Here is a 24649-nt window from a genome sequence, read left to right as displayed (position 1 = left end):
TTACTTTAATTGCCTTAGACTCTCTAATAGTAAATCCTCTATTGGCCTTTAATTTTTATTCAAACATTAATGACATTTTGTAGTTGTTGGGATCCATCAGGCTGACAAAAATGCTTGAAATTAAGGTCATTAAATGTTTAATGAACGATCAAAACTTTGCAGATTAAACGAATCAGATAATCAGCTGCTTTCAGGTGCAGAATCAGGATAATTACTAGTTACAGAACAAGATGTTAAGCAGGTATAATGTTCTCATCATGCTGCAGTGTAGTCCTGGTTACAGTATACTGAAGTAAAGGACGACGAGACAGACCAATGAGGCTCTGAACACAAGTGTAGCAAAAATGATTCTTTAATATGGAACAACATCAGAGCTCAGCTCCAAGGCTCCTTCCACCCAGCACACTGTGTAACACTGATGAGTGGAGGAGAGCAAGAACAGAAAAACAACAAACCCCCCCACCCCCATAAGATCACAGTCTGCTCGGCCCAAAAAACAGGAGAGGCTGAAAAAAATAAACATGGAACGCAAAACCAAAGTGCTACTGAGCTCCGCCCTGAGACGCCCTCCCTCCCTTTGCTGGGCGCGACCGCAGAGACGCGGCTCTCCGCTAGCCTCCCAGGGCTCTCCCGACCCTGTCCCTCTGTCTCACCCTTCTGTTCCAAACCAGGGCCGACCAGAGAGGAGGTGGGCTGGAAGGAGCAGAGAGTCGAGTGCGGATATGTGGAGGTACTGCGGCCCTCAGAAGGACGTGACCAAGGCGTCTCGGTTATTATCATGGCTCCAGTGAGAGACGTCTGCAGTTCGGTCCTTTCTCTTTAGCTCCCAGTGAGATCCAATCATCTTTAGTAGCTGTTCGGTTCAGGTTCAAAGGGAATGTTTGAAGTTTTCGTTTAAGGAGAATGAGACGAGAACAGGAGAGGGAGGGCGTCAGCCGAGGCCACCCAGTAAGAACCCTTTACTATACCAGTACAGGGACATCAACAGAAGTACTACACAGATATGTACAGAGCAACCAAGCAGCACACTGGAATACCAAGTAATAAAAGTGGTGCAGGAAAAGGGAGGGTTTCCACAAATGTACACATCCCGGTATCTTTAATATGTGTGGTTGGTCCGATCTTTAAGGCGTTTTTTTTCCTCTCGCTCTTGCTACAAACAGGCAGCAGTTAAGCCGCCACAACATAAACTCTCACATCTGTGCTTGATTTCAATATGGCTGCTTTGTGTTGCTGCATGCTGAGCTGATGCCGTTCTATCTCCTCTGAGTTTGTAGTGATGAGGCTTGACTTGGGATGAGAAACATGGATCTCCTCTTTTTTTTGTTTATTCTCTGGTCCACAGAGCTCTATAGAAAAAGTAACGTGGAGGGTGACAAATGGGAGACTCTAATGGACAAAGAATCCAGGATAGATGATGGGGGATGGAATGGATTACCAGGAAATTAGACTCTGGTGGTGTGCGCATTATCATCTGAATGGGATAGTAAATGAACAATCGAGCAGAGGAAGTGGAAATCTATACTTAGTGGAGGATTAAAACTAAGCGGTGTAATGAAGAAACAGAGCGGATGTGAGGAGAAAAAAAGAGAAAGGAGGAGGGCATCAGCTAGCCTCAGCAAACACAGTCATCCTGCATCTTAGCGAGCAATCTGCGTAAGAGAAAAAGAGGGAGGAGGGAGGCACTGCACAAAGAGCACTAAGCACTACGATGGACGGACGCACACCTAAAAACACGCACAACTGCACAGGGTTCCAGTCTGCGTTCCACTGCACTCTCCTGGCTGCCAGAACCTTGCTGTGTCTTGCCAAAAAAAAGCCCCAATAAAAACAAAATCAAAAAAACAAAACAAAGACAAAAGCAAAACAAATGGACAAATAAAATCCCACTGGCTACAATAAAAAAAGAAAGCAGAAACTTAGAATATAAAAAAAAGCCAGTGGCATCGGGTCTTACAGAAAGCAATTTTTTTTTTTCTCAGTAACTGGCTTTTGAACAGCTCTACGCTTTTTCTTTTAGTCTACCAAGTATATACTATTAACCTTACCAGGCAGCTAAAATCTATACAGTACTGTCATGGTTTGTATATTTATAGATATTTGTACACTATACAAAGTTGGCAAAAAAAATACATAAATAAATACATGGAATCAGATTGTACACATCACAATTGTGTGTTTAAAGTTAGAGCACTCTTTGTTGAAGAGGTGGGCCAAGGCAAGTGGAGAAAGGAGTTAAAAACCCAACCAAAAAGCAGGAGTGTTACCCTTGACATCCCTCAATGCAAAAATAAAACCCCTCTCAGTTTAGATTCAGTAGGTCAGTTAAGAGTATTGCTTATTACCTCCCTGATTTAAAAATCTCTGTATAAATGGCAGGATTTAGACGCCGCTCGGCCTGCATCTCATTCACAATCAGCAACAGATCGAGTTTGGAGGGGAAAGTAGCTGGGCTTTATTTTTGGTTAGCGTGTGGAGCTTCAGCGTCCTTGTGGGACTCCCTCAGAGGGATGGTATTACAGATGAAGGTAGGACTGTATCCACTGTCTTTCCTGGAGACAGCTGCCGGCAGTATCTGCTAAACCATGTCAGGTCAGAGACGCTCCTCAAAGAAACCTGAAACTGATAAGCTCCACCGCTGCACTGTGTGGATGCTGGGCCTGAAACATGAGGGCGCAGCATATAAAAAACCAGACAAAGTAGGATTTATGGTAGTTGACCACAATTTTGTTTTAACCAATGTTTTACAAAGCCATAGCATGCTTTGAACATAAATAAAAGTGCATTTTAATTCCTCATTTATTTCAAAGAGGATAAATTGCAGCGACGCACCGAGAAATCATCAAACCACCAGAATTCAAATTTTACACTTACCCAGCTCTTAACGGTGACTGATTGACTTAAAAATCCAATCTTTTTTAGGCTCAGAAAACACAGGCGCCAACATGTCACACTGACAAAAACTCTCTTTGGTTTGGAAGTTGTTACTGAGCAAAGTTAGCTATTTTCAGCACGGATGAGGCATTTAAAAATGAAGTCTCAAGAGGCACCAACATTTTAAAAGCAAGGCTGAATGCATTGCAGAAAAATAGCTCTGTTTTAATTCAATTCTGTCTGTTGGGGAACAAGCTGGATTGGTAGTCTTCACAGTTTTTGCTCAGTCTTCAGGGAGCACACATGATAACTGTTCATAGTTTGCAAAGCTAAATGAGCTAATCTTATTAATTGTGCTGAGCTCAAAGTGCAAAGATATTTTAAGATGTTTTGACACATTTCCAAAATCTTGTTAAATTGCAGATCTATGCAACACCAACTCCTCTCTCTCACACACAGTGTGACATCACCTTATCTCCTAACTACTTAATGATCAATCGGCACAGAAAAGCTCCTTCAGCATTCTCTAAAGTTACAACTAATACATGATTTAACATCTAACAGCATGTTACAGAAGAGTCCTGGACAAAACAAAGGAATATGTTGTGATATGGCACAGCTAAAATCGGTTTTAAAGAGGAGAAATGGTGCAAGCTTTGTTTTTTGAGTTTTTTTACATCACAATATGGCAGTTTATAGTTCGGCTGTCTCTCTAATCCTGGACTGTCCTTGCTGGCGTTTGAGAGCTCTTGCAAATAAGCAAGCAACCAACAAGCCAGTTATTTGGCAAGTTCACATCGGCCCACTCGGGAACTAAAACATGCATGCAAATTACCCTTGTTGCTGTAGGATGATGGAAGCCATTCCCATCCTTATGTATGGCTCCCTACACATCAATAATGACTCCAAATTCAATGAGCAAGGCATCATGGGTGTCAGACAGGGTCAATCCCATCTAACACAATGGCATTTCAGTAAATCCCAGAGCCTGTAAGCTGATGGGGGGGGGGATGTGATGCCAAGCGACTGGGTCGGAGTGACTCAACAAGGAGGTGTGTGTTGTTCTCACACACCGCAAAACATGTTGTAAGAATGCAATGATGCTTCATGGCTACAATTTGTGTCGCTTTGAGTTACCTGGGTGTATTCGGGGACTTGTGGCAGTGTTGCTACAAAGAACCTGGGATGTGTCGGGTACCACTCCTTCCCCGTCGCTTGTCTTGCCTTGACCTCACGACGCCCCCAACAAGAATACAGCAGACATCAAAAGCCCTTATTCAAGAAGGGCAGGTATAATCAGCTTCATCATCATCATCAACATCACCATTGTTATTCATGTGTATCGTTGTTTTCTTCATCTCCTTGAGTGACAAACGAAAACTCGGAGTACAATAAATGTTAATTTTCACCAACAATATTTACATAAAGTTTTTTAAAAAACAAAACAAAAAAAATAATTATTCTTCACAATGCTCTGTAAAGAAATAAAAACACAAGAACACCAAGCACACACATACGTACACACTAACCAACAGTCAAATGTGAACAGAAAGGAAATTATTACTCATTATTGTTTTTCATATTCGTGTAGTTACTATTCATACAACCCTGAATGGAAGGAGTCACACTGGTTTTCACCAGATGCTTAAAACAATTGAAAGGGTGAGTCGGAGGGAGAGGAGAGGTCTGTCGGTGCAGGGCAGGACGAACGCAGACAAACAGCGAAGGTGAGCCAGGTGACTCCTGAACTTACTCAGGCGTCACAACATGATTCAGCAGAATAAAGCACAGGCAGCGAAGATGTTCCTCCAGGATGGGATTACCACAGCCTCACTTTAATCCACACACACAGACATTAAGGTCTCCAAGAGAAAGAACAACCCTAATTTAATTTAGCAAAGACTACAGCAGAGCAGGCACCTTTCCAATAGAGTGAGTCACTGATGCTTAACTTAAGAAATCCATCAAGGAAAACTACGATGGAATATTAAGGGAAGGAGGAATGAGACAAGGACAAACACCATCATAAATCTCAAGGGAACATAAGGAACAGGTAGGGCCTCTTCAGTTGTGAGAGGTTTAAGCTAACTATGTAAGTTTAGTAAATGTAAATCAATTTTTAAAAATGCATGGAAATGTACAAAATAAGATGTCAAGATATTAAACTTTAGGGGTAAGGTTTATACTCTAGTGCACAAAGTGTAGTCTTAAAAGAATAACTAAAATTCAACTCAGCTAACATGGATTTATTTCATTTTAAGAAAGACATAAATATGTCTGTTAGGATCATCTTTGGGGAACTATGATTGTCTGTGCCAAATTTCAAATAGAGAGTAAGATTTTTCTGCAACAAACACTCCAGGTTGACCTGCCATGAAACAAAAGATGAATGTGAGGTAGTGTGCCTCAGGCCCGTTGTTAAGTATGGCAGATTTGTGATGGCGGGGGCCTGTTTGTCTTCAAAAACCAACTTGGAACTGCTTGAAATACCAGAACATTTAAAAGTTAAGTTTGGTGGGTTCTGCCAGAAATCTAAAAATGGGTTCTAATTTGGGCTTATGATAGAATAATGGTTTAAAACACAATAAGCATTTCTACCATCGTCATTCCAGTCCCCGAGCCGAAGCAGTGAACCAAATCTAGAGAGATTATGTAGTTTAAAAGAGAGAACATAAAACAATTAGATTTTAAAAAGAGAGCTTGTTTTTTACACTTAGCAAATGTTCTAAAATTAAATGTTAGATTTTTCAATATTTGTCAACCAGAGAAGTAAAAGATTAATCTATTTGAAAGCTTTTCCACATCATGATTACAGGTGACAATACAGGTCTGGGAATGGTTCTAGATACAAAAAGTATATTTATTGCAGAAAAAGGACATAAACTTACAGTAATGTGCAGTAAAGTTGTGGGCAGAATGAAACGTTTTTTACTCAGGCCCACACCAGCACCTGTTCATTGGTTCTGCCAGGAATTGAATATAATGATGAGAGACAGCACTGAGGCTGAACAAACACACCAATTGGACCCTGTGTCTGGGGGGGGCGAAAGTCTTGACTGGGAACATCTGTAATCCTCTCTAGGTATATTCATGAGCCCTGGCTTGCTGAAGGTCACTCCTGACATTGTTGGTGCCAAGAAGGCGCAACACATTTAGACGTGTGAGAGAGGTGGCAGTGCAATTAAAAAGTGGTATTTGGGAGCTAATGTCTCCATATGTTTAGATTTAAACTTTCCATCCATTTTAGTGTTTTGGTTGTTGAGCTGGTAACAGAAAACAAAGATAAATTAGGGTACCCTTATTATTTTACAGATAGAAGCTTTCTGAAGGATTTACACTCTGTTGTCAAACGAAATCTATCGTCAGGGAACAGGCATTATAGCAAACACACAGCATTTTCCCCCACAATTTTCCAGAGTCAAACATTTTAGAGTAGTCACAACTGAGAGCATCAATGCTTCTTCTATTTTAACCACTAAAGGAAACTTAGCTGTGTCTCGTTTTGTACAAGTAATCCTTATACTTATCCAGGTCTGAGATCACTGCTACGCTTCCTAAAAAAATAAGCAACAGTTTCTTTATATGCTATAATGATACCATTAATCATAAATGTGAAGAATTAGTTTGTGGTCAAAAGAAAAGTTATGAAATTTCCAGATAAGTTATTCATGCAACCTGCCAACACTGACCAATATATTTTTTTTTTATTCAGGAGGTCATCTGGATTAAAAAGCAGAGCTTAGACTTCTAAAAGTCCAAAAGTCTTCTCAGTCGTCTATTTTCAAGGATGAGTGACTTCACAATCTGCCTCATGTTATAAAAATAACAGCGTATCTCCAAGCTCACAGGGTGACTGAGGACTAATTTATAAAGCCTGGTAGCTCAGGCTTCTGAACAATATGTAACTCAGTTAAAGGGAAATAGCTGATAAACTGTTGACTTAATAAGTCCAGAAAGTGTTTTCACACCTTCAGGAGTGACTACACTGATCAGTTTCTGTCTTTACCTGACAAGCCAGGTGGAGCAGCGGTTTGAACTGACAGATAACTGGAAAAAGGGACTGCTGGTCACCTGGGGGCCTTTCTGTATGATGTCCACAAACATCCATTGTTAGGCATTGGCTGTCCTTGTGTTAGCCTTGTGATGGTCTTGGCACCTGCTCAGGGTGTACTCACTCCCTTGCCTAATTCTAGCTGGGAAAAGCTCCAATATTAGCAAAGATAAAGCTGACCAAGCTAACGGATGGGTGACAAGACTTTTACTTGCATGCATGTTAGTAATAAAACCGCTCCATGTCTCTTTTTTCTTAGCCAGAGTTATTTTTGCAAAGTAGTGAGCCCCCCCCCCCCAGGTCCAAGGAAGCAGATATTGCTCCTTTCTGACCACCTAATGGGAGTGTAATGTGCTGTGACACTGCAGGCACTGGCTGTCAAAACAGTGAGCCCTGTTCCATGGATGGCCAATTGTTTTGAAGGGCACTGGACTGGATCAGTGCATCACAGCAGCCAGCACTGAGACCCACATGAAAGACAGTGCCCAGAACATACTCGGCACACCGCATGCTGTCCAGAAAAGCTTACCGACACTCATGAGGAGGAGTTATACAGCGCTGGCCAGTTTACAACTGCACAGTTGTATGCTGACACCATCTTTAGCGTGAATCAAAAGAGATAAAAAGGCAGTGTTAGCAGAAGCTGTGCTATGTATGGACTCGCTTATTAGGCAGTCTTTACACAGTGGGTTTCAAATTAAGTGATTCAGGTCAGCATCAGCGGTTAAAAGTCAGAAGAATCTCAGAGTAGAGAATCAAGAAGAGATTTGAGAAGGAATTAAGCTAACAACTAGTTAGACTGGTGCGTAACTGTTAGCCCAAGAAATGTGGGGCTACAGCTTCTTGAACATTTACACCCACAAAGATGAGTGCTTTTGTTTATCATCTCATCTAAATATCTTTCATCCAGTTGCTCATCTCCAAAGCCAACTAATCTAGAAACATCACTATAGACACAGTCAAAAAGAAAAACACAAGTTTCCTGTACATTTGGATGCAGTATTAATGCTACTAACTAACATCCTTCCCCATAGGCAACAAAGAAGATGTGCAGCAGGGAAAAACAACTATATTCTATTGCTGTGGCCGATATCTGCATTACATCTTGAATAGTAAACATAATTCAAGAGGACTGCCATAAACCATTAAGCAATCAAGCACTTGGTTACCTTGGAAACTGAACACAAGGTGGTGAGAAGCCATTGTTAATGAAGTAAACACAGATAGGGAATCCTCCTACTGTTTGGGCATCAAGACATGCAGTAAATTCTTCTCTCGTTATAGCTGCTGTTTGATCTCCTAGTCTCTAAGGGAAGATGAAACTTTATCAATATTCTCAAACAGCAAAAACACAATTTTATTGCATTACATATTCCTAGTTTAAGAATAAAGACCAAATTTGTTTTTAATTTTTAAAGTAATGGAAAAAAATTTTAAAAAAATACACAGTCGAACCAACTCCCTCACTATTTGTCCTTTCTCAAGTGTAAACTATCATTAGCATGGCAGCACAGTCAGCAGATACAGGAAATTAGAACAGTAACTCCATAAAAATTGCATCAGCTTTAATAGTTGTTCATACTCAAATTACTGTTCTAATGTGGGTATATTTAAAAGTTTATGAGATATATAATAACTCATCCATATATGCAGATAGACGACTTCCAGGAAAGATGGTTTTACAATATTAAAGCAATAGCATCATCTTTCAATATTGTTACATACAATATTGTAACAATAAATAGTATTAAATACTCAAAAAATAGTATTTATATAGAATAAGTTTTGGATTTGCTTACTACTAGCAATTAAGCCTACATTTAATGGCGTAGGGTTTCCTAGTTTTCTGTGTTGATTTGGAGAAAGGTTAATGGAAATTCTCTCATAGCCTGTAAACATGGAAACAAAAGGGGTAACAGCTGTGCTTGCAAATCAGAAGTGAAAAATGTATATTTTCTGATTTACCATTTTTTAACAGTCAAATAACCGCTATAGTTTTTAATTTGAAATGTTCCTTTATATTTTATTTGGTATTGCTGTTACTGATTGTTAATCATCACAGCAGAATTAAAACTTTCAAAATATTCTACCTTCTCCATAACTATTATGATGTAAAGTTTAAAGCATTTTATTTTTTTTGTCCTTAAGAACATAGAAAAAAATAAGTTTTTCTTTTATTTATAATAGATTGTCACAAGATGATTGGACTGTTTTGGCTTCTGTATTGTACACTTCTGTGTGGTTTATTAAAGTCACCCTTTTTATGATACACTTTGTGACATCTGTGTGAAAATATGATAAATAAATAAAGCTGAATTTACTTACTTACAACCTTAAGAACAAAACTTTGAAACATAACGTATTCTTACATTTTACCCCAATGAAACATTGGTGTACTTCAGTATTTGACACTTTGACATGCATAGGTATTATACAGTAATATACAGTGATATGAGTCTTCTTATTTAATGAGCTTTATATAACTCAACACAAGTCATTTCTTGTACATACTTTTGGTTTAAAAAGCTATTATATTACACTGGAAATTTAAATATGTTTAAATAGATGTATTTGAGTACATTTGTCATTACATTTTAATTAATTGAAAAGCACAGTACTGATAATTCAGCTAAATATTTTAGCTACTTCCTGAATAAAGTGCCAAGGTGTAGAAAGATTGGGGACTGCTTTAGGGAAACCCTGCGACAGAATTAAGCGTAAAACTTTACAAGAGTGCATTGAAGGTGAACTGCAAACAACTGGGATAAACGGCAAACTAGGAAAGAGCAGAGGTATCTATGAGCATCTAATTACTGAGCATCTAATTAAGTTTTATTGTTGCTGCTTTATTTCCACAGGTATGAAGCTAAGCTGAATGTTTCTGACAAACTGGACAACTATTACTGCATTAGATAACATCTAATCCACTCCTGCAGTATCTTATAGAGGCAGACAAGTCAATCATCTAATATCGCACACGCTGTCCGTCATTTATAATTCTGATGAAGTGCAACTAAAATTCAGAACATGGTTAAGAACTACCTTTTCCTGTCAGAGTATATATATATATATATATATATATATATATATATATATATATATATATATATATATATATATATATAAACTGTTCTTTCTTGAACTTTCTTGGACTATAATCATCATTATTATTTTCTTTCTTGGACTCATTCAGAATAACAATGTGCAGGCTGTGGCTTTGAGCTCTGACAAGCTTGATGTTAATCGACACATTGTGTAATAGCACTGTTGTGCTGGCCAGTCTCCATGAGACAAGCAAACGTGCCTTGAATCTCCATCCCAGCCTGACATTTCAAACATCAGTGGACTCCCACCAGGAGTCCTGCAGTTTCCTTCCAAATACACACACAAGCACACACAAGTACTCTGAGATTTAGAAAAAAAAAAAAAAAACACAAAAAAGACCAAGAAGAGGAGGATGAGAGCCCTGCATCCTCTGTGTCCTTCGCTTCAACTCCAAACCCTGAAAACACCAAGCAGACGTCACTTCTCCCCCCCCGACTGCAGCCAACTGCAGCCAACCCTTCCAGATTCTCCTCCCTTGATTTTCACCACAGCTATAATCATCACCATCATCATCATCATCAAAAACTATAATCATCATTATTATTTTTATTACATTTTCAAAAAAGTGCAAAATGAACTTCCCCGTGCCCTCGTTCAGAAGGCAGGGCAGTAGAGGATGGGGAAACAATGGCAGTAAGAAGAGCAAGAAGAGCGCGAGAGAAGAAAGAGAAAAGAGAAGAAGATTTCTGTAAAGTTCAGTGTGTTGCTCCTGTAAATGCACACTCAACTGGCAGAAGGCATACATTAACACAGCAGTCTAACTGTACAGTCCAACCTGCTGGAGGTGGATACCCACCAGCATGACAGAAGAGCACAGGGCGAAGAGAAGTGTGTGCACACAGCTGAATCCATGTGCACAGACTTTGCTTTCAGCCTTGATTTTTCTGTGAACATTGGAAGATTTCAATTAGTTTCCTCGGTTGGCGGTGCATGAAAAGTGACATCCTAGGATTTCATCTTCTTTTTTCTCTCTCCATGTCTTTTTTTTTTTCTTTCTGGAAAAATCGAGACGAATCCATGTCACAAGTTTGTGTCCCCTCTTTTCCCAGCTTTGGAAAGTTTAGTTGCTTTTTTTAATCTCTATTTTTGTTGGAGCTACAGCACAGCACCCACAGCACACAGACGACAAGGAAGGCTCCAGAAAGAGGGTTGTTGTGAGAGGAGTGGTGGGGCAAAGTAAGTCACTAATATTGTGCCAGAAGGAAGAGAAGAGGAAAAAAAGAGTACAGAGAGGAGAATAGAAGGAAGAGAAGAGACAACAGTGTGAACAAATCCATCCTGAGTTCAGCTTGTTTCATTACAAACCTATTATCGATCACTTTCAAAGACTTCCGCTGAACATTAAACCATTCTTGAGTAAAGGAGAAAAGGTTTGCTATGAGAGAAAAATGTAATATACTTGAGACAAATAACAAGAACAGTAGGGTCAATGAAAAGACTAATGAAACATGGAAACAGGTGACAGAATATGGCTAAGATATAGTTAACTAGTGTTCATAGGTGAAACCCTGCCAGTCTACATAGCTAAATTACATCTTCATAAGATGGGTACAGGTGCATCCTAACGTCACAGAAAAGTCATTAATTAATAAAATTAATAATTAATAGAGATTCACTACAAAGATTATATATTTGGAGCATTTATGTCTCTTTATTTTGATCATTACCGATTACAACTAATGAAAACCCAAATTTCTGTTTCTCAAATAAATTGAATATAGCAGCAGACAGAGACTGACATTCTGTACAAAGGTGGCAAACCACAAGAGTGTGCTGCTAATTGAAAAGTTGAGTGGAAGGGAAAAAGGGTGGCAGAAAATCTGGCACAGACAACAGGGATAACTGAAGCCTTGAGAGGATTCTAGCTCATTTATGATTTTTGGTGAGAATCACAATGGATTGACTGTGGCTGGAGTCAGAGTCTTAAGAGTCACTGCACACAGTCATTTCCAGAATATAATCTGCAACTGTTACCTTCCCTGTGTTAAGACACTGCTGAATGCAAGACACTGACAAATACTTCTTAAAAACGACATGTCCAAAGTCCTCTCTTCATTAGAAAAGCAGATTTTATTTTTCATTGGTAAATCAAGGTCCCAGAGACTGGAGATAAAGGGAAGAGGCACAGATTTCAAGCTGGTTGAGGTTGTTCTAAAGTATTTTATAAAGTCCAACATCAGGAGAGAGGCTTACCAAAAAGGTTTTAGAGCACTCCATGTTTCACTCTGCTGACGAGGTTTATAGAAGTGCAGATTTTATTTTTCCAGCAGAATATGGCAAAAGTGCAAACTCTCCTGGTCTGAAGTTCAAACATTGTCGAGGCTTCAGAGCAACAATGAGGATGAACTGAAGGCTGGCGCATACATCTGCAGAGCCACAGGCTGGTGGCCCCGGTCAATTGTTGAGTACATACAGTACATGTTGTAGCACCACAATGCTGTATTACTTTTTTTCATTGGTCTTATGTAATAACCTACTTCTACGAGAAACTGAATTTGGGGTTCATATTAGCTGTACATCACAGTCATCGAAATTAACAGACATAACGACTGGAAATATATAATACTCTAGTTTACTGACTTGGTATGCAGTGAGTTTCACTTTTTGAGCTGAATCACTAAATTAACAATACAATGGTGTTGTAATTTATTGACATCCACTTGTATGTTCATACAGTGCCTTATGTATTATATTGTATAACTGTACTATTTATACGACAATATTAAATGAGTTCAAATTATTATGATTCTCTAAGATACCAACTTGTTTAACTGGTCAGGGACTGCAGCGACAAATAAACAGATCATTAGACCTCCATGGGCCGATTGCATAAGGACAGAAAGACAGACATACAGACAGTCAGAAACAGGGGGACTATTGGCAAAGTGGCGACACAGAAAAAACATACAACAGCTCAAGGGGAGAGAAATTCAGAGAGAAGTGGAAGAGGAAATTGAGATTCTAAAAGAAAATAGAGAAGAGTTTAAAGGTTTAAGAGAGCAGATGGCTAATTGTACCCGTGTTTCGCAGCCTGGCAGCAAGTCAGTCTTGTGCATAAGGACGGGAGCGGGAGTAGGGGAGAGAAAAGAGGGGTGGGAAGTAGGAGACGGGAAGTGGCCATGGAGGAAGCTGGGTGGTGCGATCAGGCCTTAAGAGCGTGCCACTGGGCGACGTTAGTACGCGGCCGAGCGAGCATGTCCTTCCAATGCTTTACTTCTGCTGGCCCGCTCTTCCACGATAGGTAGATCTGAGAGAGGGGAAAGAAACAATTATGCACACTTCATGAAAATTTGTAAACTACTGAGGACATAAAAAAAATGTAAAGATGTATGGTCCATCTCTTCCAAGTCAATATGTTTTTACGTGTGTTGGTATTTGGTATCAGTTAATGCTAAAGAACAGAAATAAGTCAAAAAACAGTGAGGTGAAGCAGTAATAGCTGTCACTGTTCACTCACAGGTTGTATTACTAATAGGCATAGCATTATTAATGCCATTGTTACCTAAATTAATGAAGCTAGAGGTTGAAATAGTCAGTATTCAAACAAAGGAGAGAGTTGTAGCTTTTACTCTAAATTTTCTGTAAGTTTTTAAGTATCTTAATGCAAGCTTAATGCTAACTCATACACATAGGATCAGACAGCTGGTTGGTGTTGTTCAATAGAATTGTTCAAATTGCTTAAAAGTGGCATGGTTGTCATGACAAAACCTGTTTGCTCAAGTTCACAACGGGTGACATTTGCCTAACTCAGACCAAAATTGAACCATTAACAGCAGTAGAAGGCCCCATCTAGTGACTTAAGGTAATTTTAACATCAACTGGATATTTGAGCCTGTAAGTGTGGCTTGTCTAAGGAAGAAATAGCTTCAGGATGTGCAAAGTGAAACTTTGGCCTTGCGGTCAACGTTGGTGTTTCTTTGAAACTGTCCCTCTACACTTTTCAGCCACCCTGCTTGCAGAAATTTGACCCCTCCCACACAGGCAATTGATGATTTGCAGAAAGTACAATCCAAAGTATTTATCTTTTCATAACCAAGCTTTTATAATAAGCAGAACCGTGTCTATCCAGAGACTTTGATTGAAAAGTCAACTCACTGCAACCAAATCAGATTTTATTGAATTCAATTAAGCTTTGCTAAATCCAGCAGGCAGTTTGAAAGAAAGTGACCCAAATCCTGTTATTAGACCAGATTTGTCTAACAACAGGACAATTTGAGCAAACATGCAAAATCTCTTAAGTTTTGGAACTATACTGAATAATATTCCTTTCCTATAAAAAAAATTAAAATAAAATAAGTCATTCTGCTTAATTTGTCTTTAGTTTGTTTTTACTTTCTTGGCCCACAAGCACTGTTGACTCTACGACTCTTCAACACACCAAGCTAACCCATGACACCTATCTAAAAATCTCTGCAGACTCACAGCAGAAGCTTATGTCATAAATTACCTTGCCAATAACATCGTTACGGCTAAGCCTGTCCTTGTCCATGACGGTGATGATGATGGTAGTCTCCCTCAGCACATGGGCAGGGACATCAAAGGGGAAGGACTCGTTGAAAACTGGATTCAGACAGCGCTTTATCACCGGCGTCTTCTTCTTCTCAACACGCTTGTCCTTGTGCATGAGCCACACCTTTACGTAAGGGTCTGCAGAAAGGACATAAAAGAGCTCAAGTTTTCGCAAGGGTAACTAAGAAAATGCCTATGGATGTTTTTTTTACTCTTTTTTTTGCTTTCAGGGTCAGCTTTGCAATTACCCTCTTGATTGTTATAGACAGGAAAGGCAGCAGGGAAGCAGAGACCTCGATTGAGCTCAAGGTCAACCTATTCCCTGAGCTAGCAAACATACAAATGAGGAAGTATTTATGGAAATGGGGCTTGGGATTCATACAGCAAATTCTGGAGCAATTTTATATCTGGTAATAGTAACTGCAGGAAACTCTAATTTTACCAAAAAAACAATTGTACAGAAAGTGTGTCACAGCAGGACTGGATACTTTTTTTTTAACCAGAAGAGACCAGAATGCGCTGATGCACATTTAGCTAGGAGGTTCAAGATCATCATAGATATACAGGCAGATAGAGGTCAAAAGATATGCTTGATGTAATGTCACCTTTCTGCTGTGACTATGAACAGACGACAGTGACCAGAGTACCAAAGTATTCAAATGCCTTGAATTTGTCCACATTTTGTCAAATTACAACCTTCAGTGCATTTTATTGGAATTTTACGTGACAGACCAACACAAAGCACGGCATTATTATGAAGATGTAAAGAAACGAATTCTGGGAATTATAGACTTTTGACAAATAAAAGTCTGTAAATTTATAAAGACAGAAAGAGCTGCAGCTCAGTGATCATTCTTCAGTCCTGCTGTGCAAAGAGTAAAGACTAATGCTGACTTCCTCGGTCACTTAATGTGAAAACATTGGTGCGCACCGAAAGTACTTTCTGTGATATGAACAATTCTGTAAAAGCGCTCGATTTATTTTATTAGTACTAAAAGTGAGGAGACCTTTTGCCACTGTAATATGAAAAAAAGTGTAAAGAAATTCTTAGCAAGGTACTCTTCCTTCTGTGTTGACGGGTCAGTAAGTACCTTGTACTACAAATTCAAATTAAAACCTCAAAACTTTGAAAGTCAAGGCAAAGGCGCCAAACTGAAAAACATAGATTTAAGACTGGGACAAACAAAGCAAAGATTTTACCCGAGGTGCCCCCGATATCCATGGCTTTAAGGTGGCGTGCTTTGATGATGTTCACAGTGATGGTGTTGGCAGTGGGATTATAGCAGAGAGACACCAGCAGGTCGCCTCGTCTCCCCTGCAAAAACGAACACACACAAAAAACCCCCCCAAAAAACAATGGAGTGTGAATCATCCGGTCTAAGATCAGATTTCATCAGGGGATATCAAACTCCAGATTACTCACTGCCTCGTTGTGCAATGTTACATCACTGCCCTTTCTGCTCTAACTCCATGTGCCAAATACAGATGGTCCAGTGACCGGGCTGGCTTAGTTATGATCATTGCTCACCCAAAAATCACATCAAACATGATGAAGGCTGCGACCAAACGTGTCACACTTGCTTTAACAAATTACACTGGGATTAAAAGTGAGCATCAGCCGTAGTTCTGTTTAACGGCCCTCTTACACTGCCATCACTGCAGGGCTTAAGCTCCTTCCAGAAGGTCTTCAGCTGGCCCAGTTCCACCTTGTTCAGGGGGATTGACACCTCTCCGATGGGGTCGTTCCTGCTGAAGCGGTCGTAGTCCAACACCTGGAGGTAGAGAGTGCGTTCTCTCACCTTCTCGTAAGGGAAGCCTAAAGCAGACACAGGAAGTAGATAACACTGTGGGCGGAGAGGCACAGCTAAGTGGCAGATTGCGAAAAGCATGTTCCTGACAGTACAGAGGGAACAGTAATGTGCAACATGCTTCCAGGGAAGAATATGACAAAAATGCCAACGCGTGGAGCATAAGCTGTACTGCTGTCACAAAACTAATCGCATACAAGCTTAAAGGGCTGTAGGTATGGAAAAGGTTTGAGAATATTCCACCCTATTTTGTCAGCCCATCTCAAAAGTCATAAAAACCTGTTCCTTACAAGAAGAAAAAAGCACTTTTGTCTTTGCCGATGACAAACAGCCTCGGCAGCTTACAAGATGATGATTATTATTACAGCAAGACAGAATATTGGTCTGCTGTTTCTAGGCTGGAGGTCTAATCAATAAAAAACTTGGTCTAATTTCACACTTTGGTATTGAGTTTTCACACAACTAACACAAAGCTCCTTTTCAATCGAGAAACAGGTCTTTGTGGAATCTGCCAAGCTTGCTGCAAATTAGCTTTATCTCTGTATTACTTGATGAAAAAAAGCAAAGAAACCAGTTTTATGGTCTGAAAACTGCAGTGTCTTAACAGGTGGAAAATTAACACAATATTTACATTTCTATTCACAATGCCAGCTTCTTAGTTATACATTCAGACTGTTTAAAATATATAGGATTGAGGTTGCTATTGTTTATGGTGTAAGAAAAATTAAATAAGTACATTTTAACACAACTGTGACATATTCACACAAAAGGCTCCTCTCAAACAATAACTATTCCTACAGTTTATATAATAACTAAAACAGATTAACTTTTTTATAATGTTTTCTGTAAACATGAATTCATTGTCAGTTTTGTTGTTGTTTGATACAGAGGTTACAGTAAAGTATGTATGTATTTCTGCCATTTCCCCCCCCCCAATACACGAACACTGATAAAAAAAAAAAATCAGTATTAACAGCAAAAATTATGCTCATTTCAAAACTCTATGCTCAAACAATCCACTTACTCTACAAGAGCATTTCATTTATCTTTGTAATTTTAAGGATTTTGATTGTTTAATCAGGTAGAAAACTGTCGCTGAAGTAAAATGTTGCAGATGAAATTACCTGAGATAAAAGAGCAGAAAATTGAGAAAAAAATCTAATAAAAACTCAATGTAGGGTATAAAATTACCCAAAATTAAGATGAATATATTTTTTATATTTCAACAGTGACTCAGTCTAATCACAAAAGTGTGATTTGATCCATCTCATTGCACTTGTACAATTAAAAAAGAAATCTCAAAAATCAAATATTTAACTGCTCTCAAAGACAAAATGATTGGTAAGTTTTATTACTTTTTAAACAAACTTGCATAGCTATTTAATGGGAAACTATAAGTCTGAAAAAATCACTTCTAACTCAATGTACATCCCACAGAGTTGAGCTAAATTAATCTTTTAAAAAATGGAAGGAGTTTGGGACTTGTCTAGATCTATTTAGAGCTGGCTGTCCTTACAAAGTGAGTGACCAGGAAAAGAAGGCTGGTTCGAGAAGCCATAGACACATCTACGTCTAATCTGAGGGAGTTAAAGGTTCCAGTGCTCAGAGAGAAGAGAGTGTGCTTTAAGAAATGTTTTCCATGGTTTCTTACAAATCAAAACTGCATGGCAGAATGTCAAAGAATGTCAAATAAGAAAAAAAGACATTTCTAAAGAGTGTACAAATCTAGTCTGGAATTCGGCCAACGGCACAAGGGATAAACCGAGAAAAATTGTAAGTTCATGTGATCTGAGTTTATAACCAAACTAGAAAAGCAACCTCAAGTATGACGCAAAACTTCACAAAAAAATGGTTCATAAAAAGCAAAGTTAATGTTAAGGAGTGACCAAGTCAAAGCCCAGATATCAGTCTAGTCAGGAATTTGTTAGTAGACATGAATAGAGATTTAGAGTTTTACAACTTGAGAGAGTTTGAGCTGCAAGAATGGAAATATATTACAGCTTGATGGAGACATATTCACATAGCCACAGTACAGATTATAATCAAAAAAATCATCTTCGATAATATTGTATTATGAAGAGGTGTGCATAAGACTGATATAATAATGTCATAAGCATGACATAATACCTGTTATGAACGTGAAGAGTCTTCATGAATGGTTATGAATGTTGTCTTGAAGTTTCATTCTGTAAATAATGACACTTTTAATGCAAGGTTGACACTTTTACTGGACTTTTCATACAAGTTTTAGTACAACTTTGCATTAAAGTGTCATTATTTACCAAATGATACTTCATGACAAGAGTCAAAGATTCATGAAGACTCCTTTATGTACATAACAGGTGTTATATCATATTTATGACTTGTGATGGCCAAATCCATGGCCACACTCTGATGTCGGTAACTCTTTTTATGCACAGTTCATTTTTCATACAAACACAACACTTTAGTTTCAATAAAAACATTTATTAGTTGATTTGAATGCATTTGTTCTATTTGTTAGCGCGCACATTTAGTTAACATATGTATTTATATCAACTTAAAATTAATTTGGTTTGCTTAAGATTAATTCTGTTTGTTTTTCCCTCCGGTACTTACCTGCCTTGGAGTTACCAGACAGAGGATGGGGGCCAGGGCTCAGCAGGCTTACATGCTGATTGGACTGAACCACTAGTTCCTGCTGGCAGGGGGATTTGTAGTTTCTTTCTTTAGATAAGTTTTGTATTTAAGTAAATATTAGTATTTAAAGTTTAATATTTTTGATTTTCAGTTTTGGGTCTTTAGTTTAGCCAAACTTAGCTGTACTGTTATTTGTTTTGTGTTATTTGTAGTTGTATTCTGTTTAGTTACCCCTATTGTGTCTTAATTGGTCTGATCAGCCAGTATATAAACCCCTGTGTGTCATTTCTTTGTTAGGTCAGTTATGTTTGTTTGTACAGCCAGTTTGTTTACATTTTTTGCCTGAGTTCAGTTTTGTTTCTTTGACCTCTTTTATGAGCTCAGTTTATCTTTTGTTATTTATAATCTTTGGGTTAAAATAAAAAACCCTATTTTTCTAATATGTCCTGTGACTCCTCCTGTTTTTAACTCGGTCCATCACATGTGGTGTCAGAAGTGAGGATTTTGAGTTGAGGAGGCAGGATTTTTTTTCTATTTTTTGATTTTTGTGAGTAATTTTTTTTTTTACTAACCCCCTCCAACAAATTTTTGAGCCATGCAGAATGGTGTGCGCCCAAGAAAAGGAAACAAGGTTGAGACCAAAGAGGTTTCCCAGCAGTCAGAGAGGGAGGAAATGGAAGGAGGAGCTTCAGCAGCAGCTGGAGACACTGAGCATGATGAGACCAGAGAACCAACTCTGCATGATATTGCTGGAATTCTTCAGGCCTTCATGGGACAACAGGAAGTTCGGGAGAAAAAGCAGAGAGAGGTTTCTGCACAGCAAGAACAGCGCTTCAAGTGTTTGCAACACCAGTTTCGGCTTTTGCAAATGGAAATGCATGCCAGGACAACCCCGCCCCCTGAGCCCACATCAATTGATCCACAGCCTGTTGAAATTCAAACTGATCATCAGATTCAAGCAACATCTCAACCTGAGGATTCAGCTTCCAGCTCAATGGGTCAGTCTGTGCACATTCATCATCCTAAATTAGAAAAATTAACTGTTGAAGATGATATTGAACACTTTCTGACCACTTTTGAGAGAATTGCAGCTGCTTATCGTTGGCCAAAGTTGGACTGGATTTTTCATCTCATTCCTCTTCTGACGGGTAAGGCTCGCAGCGCCTATGTTAACATGGATGTGGATGATTCCCTGGAATATGAAAAGGTAAAAGCTGCCATTTTACAAAAATATGATATAAATCCAGAAACGTACCGACAAAGATTTCGCTGCCTTGATAGTCTTGATGAGAGTCCAAAGGAATTGTATTCAAGACTCAAAGAACTTTATGAGAAGTGGATTCAGCCTAAAGATAAAACTGTGAAACAAGTTGGTGAATTGATTATTCTGGAACAATTTTTGAGAATGCTGTGTCCTGAGCTTCAGGTCTGGATCAAGGAGCACAATCCAAAGTCTGCTGCAGAAGCTGCTACTCTGGCGGATGTGTTTGTAGCTGCCAGAAGTAGGAGTCAGCCTTGGAGCAACAGTGCATGGAGAGCTGCTAAAGACTCACGTCGGCTACAACCCTCTCAGCCTCATCAAAAGCTACCAACAGGTGTGGGTAAGCCTTTTTTAAGAGAAAATCAGCCTTTCAAGACAGGAAAAAGACCACCAGTGTGTTACCTCTGTGGACAAGAAGGTCACACCAAGCCCATGTGCCCCAAGAATCAAAGTAAGCTAACTCAAATGTGTTTTGTGCCTCACCAGAATATGGGTATTAAACCTGAAATAAAGCAGTCAAATAAAATCATCCTAGTGAAGATTGCTGGACATGAAATGAATGCTTTAATAGATACTGGCAGCACACAGACTCTAGTGCACAAGAACCATGTGCCAACTAATTGTATATGCCCTTCTGAAACAATATCAGTTTGCTGTATACATGGTGATGAGAAATCATACCCCACTGCTGATATGTTTGTTGAGGTGCAGGGGGCTCCCTATTTGTTGAAGGTTGGGGTAGCTGATAACCTACCCTATCCTGTAGTTCTTGGGGAGGATCTGCCTGTTATTTATGATTTATTGAGGGATGTGCAGAGCTGTAATGTGGCTGTAACCAGGTCCCAAGCTAAAAATCAAGATGAGCATTTTGCAACACTCAGTGCTTTACCCTTTTTTGAGGCTGAGCTGCAGACAGAACCTGGGAAATCACGGAAGCCACGCAGTCAAAGAAGGCGGGAGAAATTTCAACATGCACTGGGTGAGACTTCAGTTGAAGTGGCTCCAGATATGCCACTGGGTTTTTCAATACCCACAAACATCAGACAAATGCAGCAGAATGATCCAACTTTGTCTGCCCTGTTGCTGAAGGCTAGGGGGGAGGCCTCTGTAGGGTCTGACACAAATAAAGAGCAGTATATACTGCAGGATGGCATTTTATACCATCAACATGGCCAGTTTAAGCAGTTAGTTGTCCCTAAGGAGGCTCGTGAGACAGTGCTGACTTTGGGACACTCTATTCCCTGGGCTGGCCACCTTGGGAAGTATAAGACCACTGCTCGCATTAAGCGGTATTTTTTCTGGCCTGGTTTGAGATCAGATGTTGCTTTATTTTGCAGAAGCTGCCCTGAGTGTCAGAAAACCTCAATTAGAGTCCCTACCAAAGCACCACTTCAACCCCTGCCCATCATTGGCACACCTTTTCTACGTCTTGGGATGGACATAGTTGGCCCTGTGGAAAAAAGTAAATCTGGAAATCGCTTTATGCTAGTCATTACAGACTATGCGACCAGATATCCTGAAGTTTTTCCATTAAAGACTGTTAAAGCAAAACATGTAGCTTCCTCACTGATTCAACTTTTCTCAAGGGTTGGATTTCCACAGGAAATTCTAACTGATCAAGGCACTAACTTTATGTCCACACTATTGAAACAGGTCTACAAGCTGTTGGGCATCAGGAGCATGAGGACGACACCATACCACCCACAGACGGATGGCCTGACGGAGCGTTTTAATCAAACTTTAAAACAAATGCTTCGTAAGTTTGTTAATGATACAGGCTCTGATTGGGATCAGTGGTTGCCATACCTCCTTTTTGCCTACAGGGAGGTTCCTCAGGCTTCCACAGGTTTCTCCCCATTTGAGCTCCTTTATGGCCATGATGTGAGGGGCCCTCTGACCCTGCTGAGAGATGCATGGGAGGGAGACCAAAGTAAAGAGGATCCTGTTAATATTATTTCATTTGTCCTCCATATGAGGGATAAACTGCAGCAGATGAGTGAGTTAGCTCAGAGTCACATGGCAGCTGCACAGAAATATCAAAAGGTTTGGTTTGATAAAAAAGCTCGCCACAGAAGTTTTGTTTCTGGTCAAAAGGTTTTGGTTATGTTGCCAACTTCTGACAGCAAGTTGCTTGCAAAGTGGCAGGGACCCTTTGAAGTACTGAGGAAAACTGGACCTACTACCTACCAAGTCTCCACACCAGGTTTCCAACGAGGGAGTCGAGTGCTCCATGTTAATCTTCTCAAGGAGTGGGTTCCACGGAAGGAGAATGAAACAGAAGTGTTGCTTATTCACAGAGTGGATGAGGAGGAAGAAGTTAATGACTATTTGCCTTCAGTAACATCCTCTGTGCTGGACCTAAGCCATCTCACCAGTGAGCAACAGTCTCAGGTAACACCTCTTATTACTTCTGACATATTTCAAGAGTGCCCAGGTCGCACCACTCTGGTGGAGCACAGCATTGTTCTAAAACCGGATGCTGTTATAAAGCGTATGAGTTACAGGATACCAGAACGCTTCCGGGTGGAGCTGAAGGAGGAGATGGACCTCATGCTGTCTTTAGGAATCATTCAATCTTCAACAAGTGAGTGGTGTAACCCAGTTGTTTTGGTTCCGAAAAAGGATGGCAAAATAAGATTTTGCATCGACTTCAGGTACCTCAACTCCATATCAAAATTTGACTCCTACCCAATGCCACGTATTGATGACCTCATTGAGCACCTGGGGGAAGCAAGATATTTAACAACTATTGATCTGTCTAAAGGCTACTGGCAGGTGCCTCTCACCAAACAGTCCCAGGAGCTGACAGCATTCCGCACCCCTTGGGGATTGTTCGAGTTCACAGTCCTGCCATTTGGTCTGCATGGGGCCCCAGCAACATTTCAAAGACTAATGGATCAGGTACTCTGTGGGCTCTCAGCATTCACCTGTGCATACCTTGATGATGTTGTGGTTTTTAGTAGAACCTGGGAAGAGCATGTTGACCATCTAAAGGAGGTCCTGGATCGGCTGTGTTCTGCAGGCCTTACCATCAACCCAGCAAAGTGTGCTCTTGCTAAGACAGAAATACAGTATCTTGGGTTCACTATTGGAGGTGGCATTCTTAAACCTCAAGTTGATAAAATCAATGCTATAGCATCCTGTCCGCTCCCACAAACCAGGAAACAGCTACGATCTTTTCTAGGCATGGCTGCATTCTACCACAGATTCATCCCCAATTTCTCAGCTAGAGCAGCATCTCTAACAGACATGACGGGTTCCAGAAGTCCCACCAAAATTCAGTGGACAGCAGATGCCGTTGCAGCTTTTAAGGACATTAGCCAATCCCTGAGTAAAAATCCAGTTTTGCATTCACCAGATTTTACAAAAGACTTTTTGTTGCAAACTGATGCTTCTGAAAGGGGTCTTGGGGCAGTGCTTCTGCAGGGACCACCAGAGGACCAACATCCAGTTGCCTACATCAGCCGCAAGCTGCTGCCAAGAGAGAGACGATATGCAACTGTGGAGAAGGAAGCCTTGGCTATTAAATGGGCCCTTGACTCATTTAAATATTATTTGCTCGGAAGAGAATTCACCCTTCAGACTGATCATAGAGCCCTCCAGTGGCTAGAAAGGATGAAGGACACTAATGGGAGAATCACCAGATGGTATCTTGCTATGCAGCCATTTCGGTTTAAGGTTCACTACATCCCCGGCAAAGACAACACCACTGCTGATTACCTTTCTCGGTGCCAGAGTGAAGACCAGGAAGTGGGGGAGTGTGTGATGGCCAAATCCATGGCCACACTCTGATGTCGGTAACTCTTTTTATGCACAGTTCATTTTTCATACAAACACAACACTTTAGTTTCAATAAAAACATTTATTAGTTGATTTGAATGCATTTGTTCTATTTGTTAGCGCGCACATTTAGTTAACATATGTATTTATATCAACTTAAAATTAATTTGGTTTGCTTAAGATTAATTCTGTTTGTTTTTCCCTCCGGTACTTACCTGCCTTGGAGTTACCAGACAGAGGATGGGGGCCAGGGCTCAGCAGGCTTACATGCTGATTGGACTGAACCACTAGTTCCTGCTGGCAGGGGGATTTGTAGTTTCTTTCTTTAGATAAGTTTTGTATTTAAGTAAATATTAGTATTTAAAGTTTAATATTTTTGATTTTCAGTTTTGGGTCTTTAGTTTAGCCAAACTTAGCTGTACTGTTATTTGTTTTGTGTTATTTGTAGTTGTATTCTGTTTAGTTACCCCTATTGTGTCTTAATTGGTCTGATCAGCCAGTATATAAACCCCTGTGTGTCATTTCTTTGTTAGGTCAGTTATGTTTGTTTGTACAGCCAGTTTGTTTACATTTTTTGCCTGAGTTCAGTTTTGTTTCTTTGACCTCTTTTATGAGCTCAGTTTATCTTTTGTTATTTATAAT

General features: G+C 39.7%; 1 protein-coding gene across 4 annotated transcripts in view; it reads right to left on the bottom strand.

Annotated features, from left to right (window-relative positions):
- Positions 1–334: 334 nt before the first annotated feature.
- LOC116732196 (synaptotagmin-7-like) overlaps positions 335–24649 on the bottom strand; it is a 52316-nt gene continuing 28001 nt past the window's right edge. For 3 of the 4 annotated variants that reach the window (XM_032582252.1, XM_032582235.1, XM_032582245.1), the window contains 4 exons: positions 16186–16355; positions 15740–15854; positions 14478–14677; positions 335–13277 (listed from right to left, as the gene is read on the bottom strand). In XM_032582252.1, coding sequence (XP_032438143.1) covers positions 13173–13277; positions 14478–14677; positions 15740–15854; positions 16186–16355 — 590 coding nt within the window. In that variant the 3' untranslated portion in view covers positions 335–13172. The remainder of the gene's footprint in view (positions 13278–14477; positions 14678–15739; positions 15855–16185; positions 16356–24649) is intronic. The other variant, XR_004341738.1, reaches the window with a different exon arrangement.

The sequence above is a fragment of the Xiphophorus hellerii genome, chromosome 2, assembly GCF_003331165.1.
Source record: "Xiphophorus hellerii strain 12219 chromosome 2, Xiphophorus_hellerii-4.1, whole genome shotgun sequence".
NCBI classification, from domain to species: Eukaryota; Metazoa; Chordata; class Actinopteri; order Cyprinodontiformes; family Poeciliidae; genus Xiphophorus; species Xiphophorus hellerii.
This window is presented reverse-complemented; position numbering and strand designations above follow the sequence as displayed.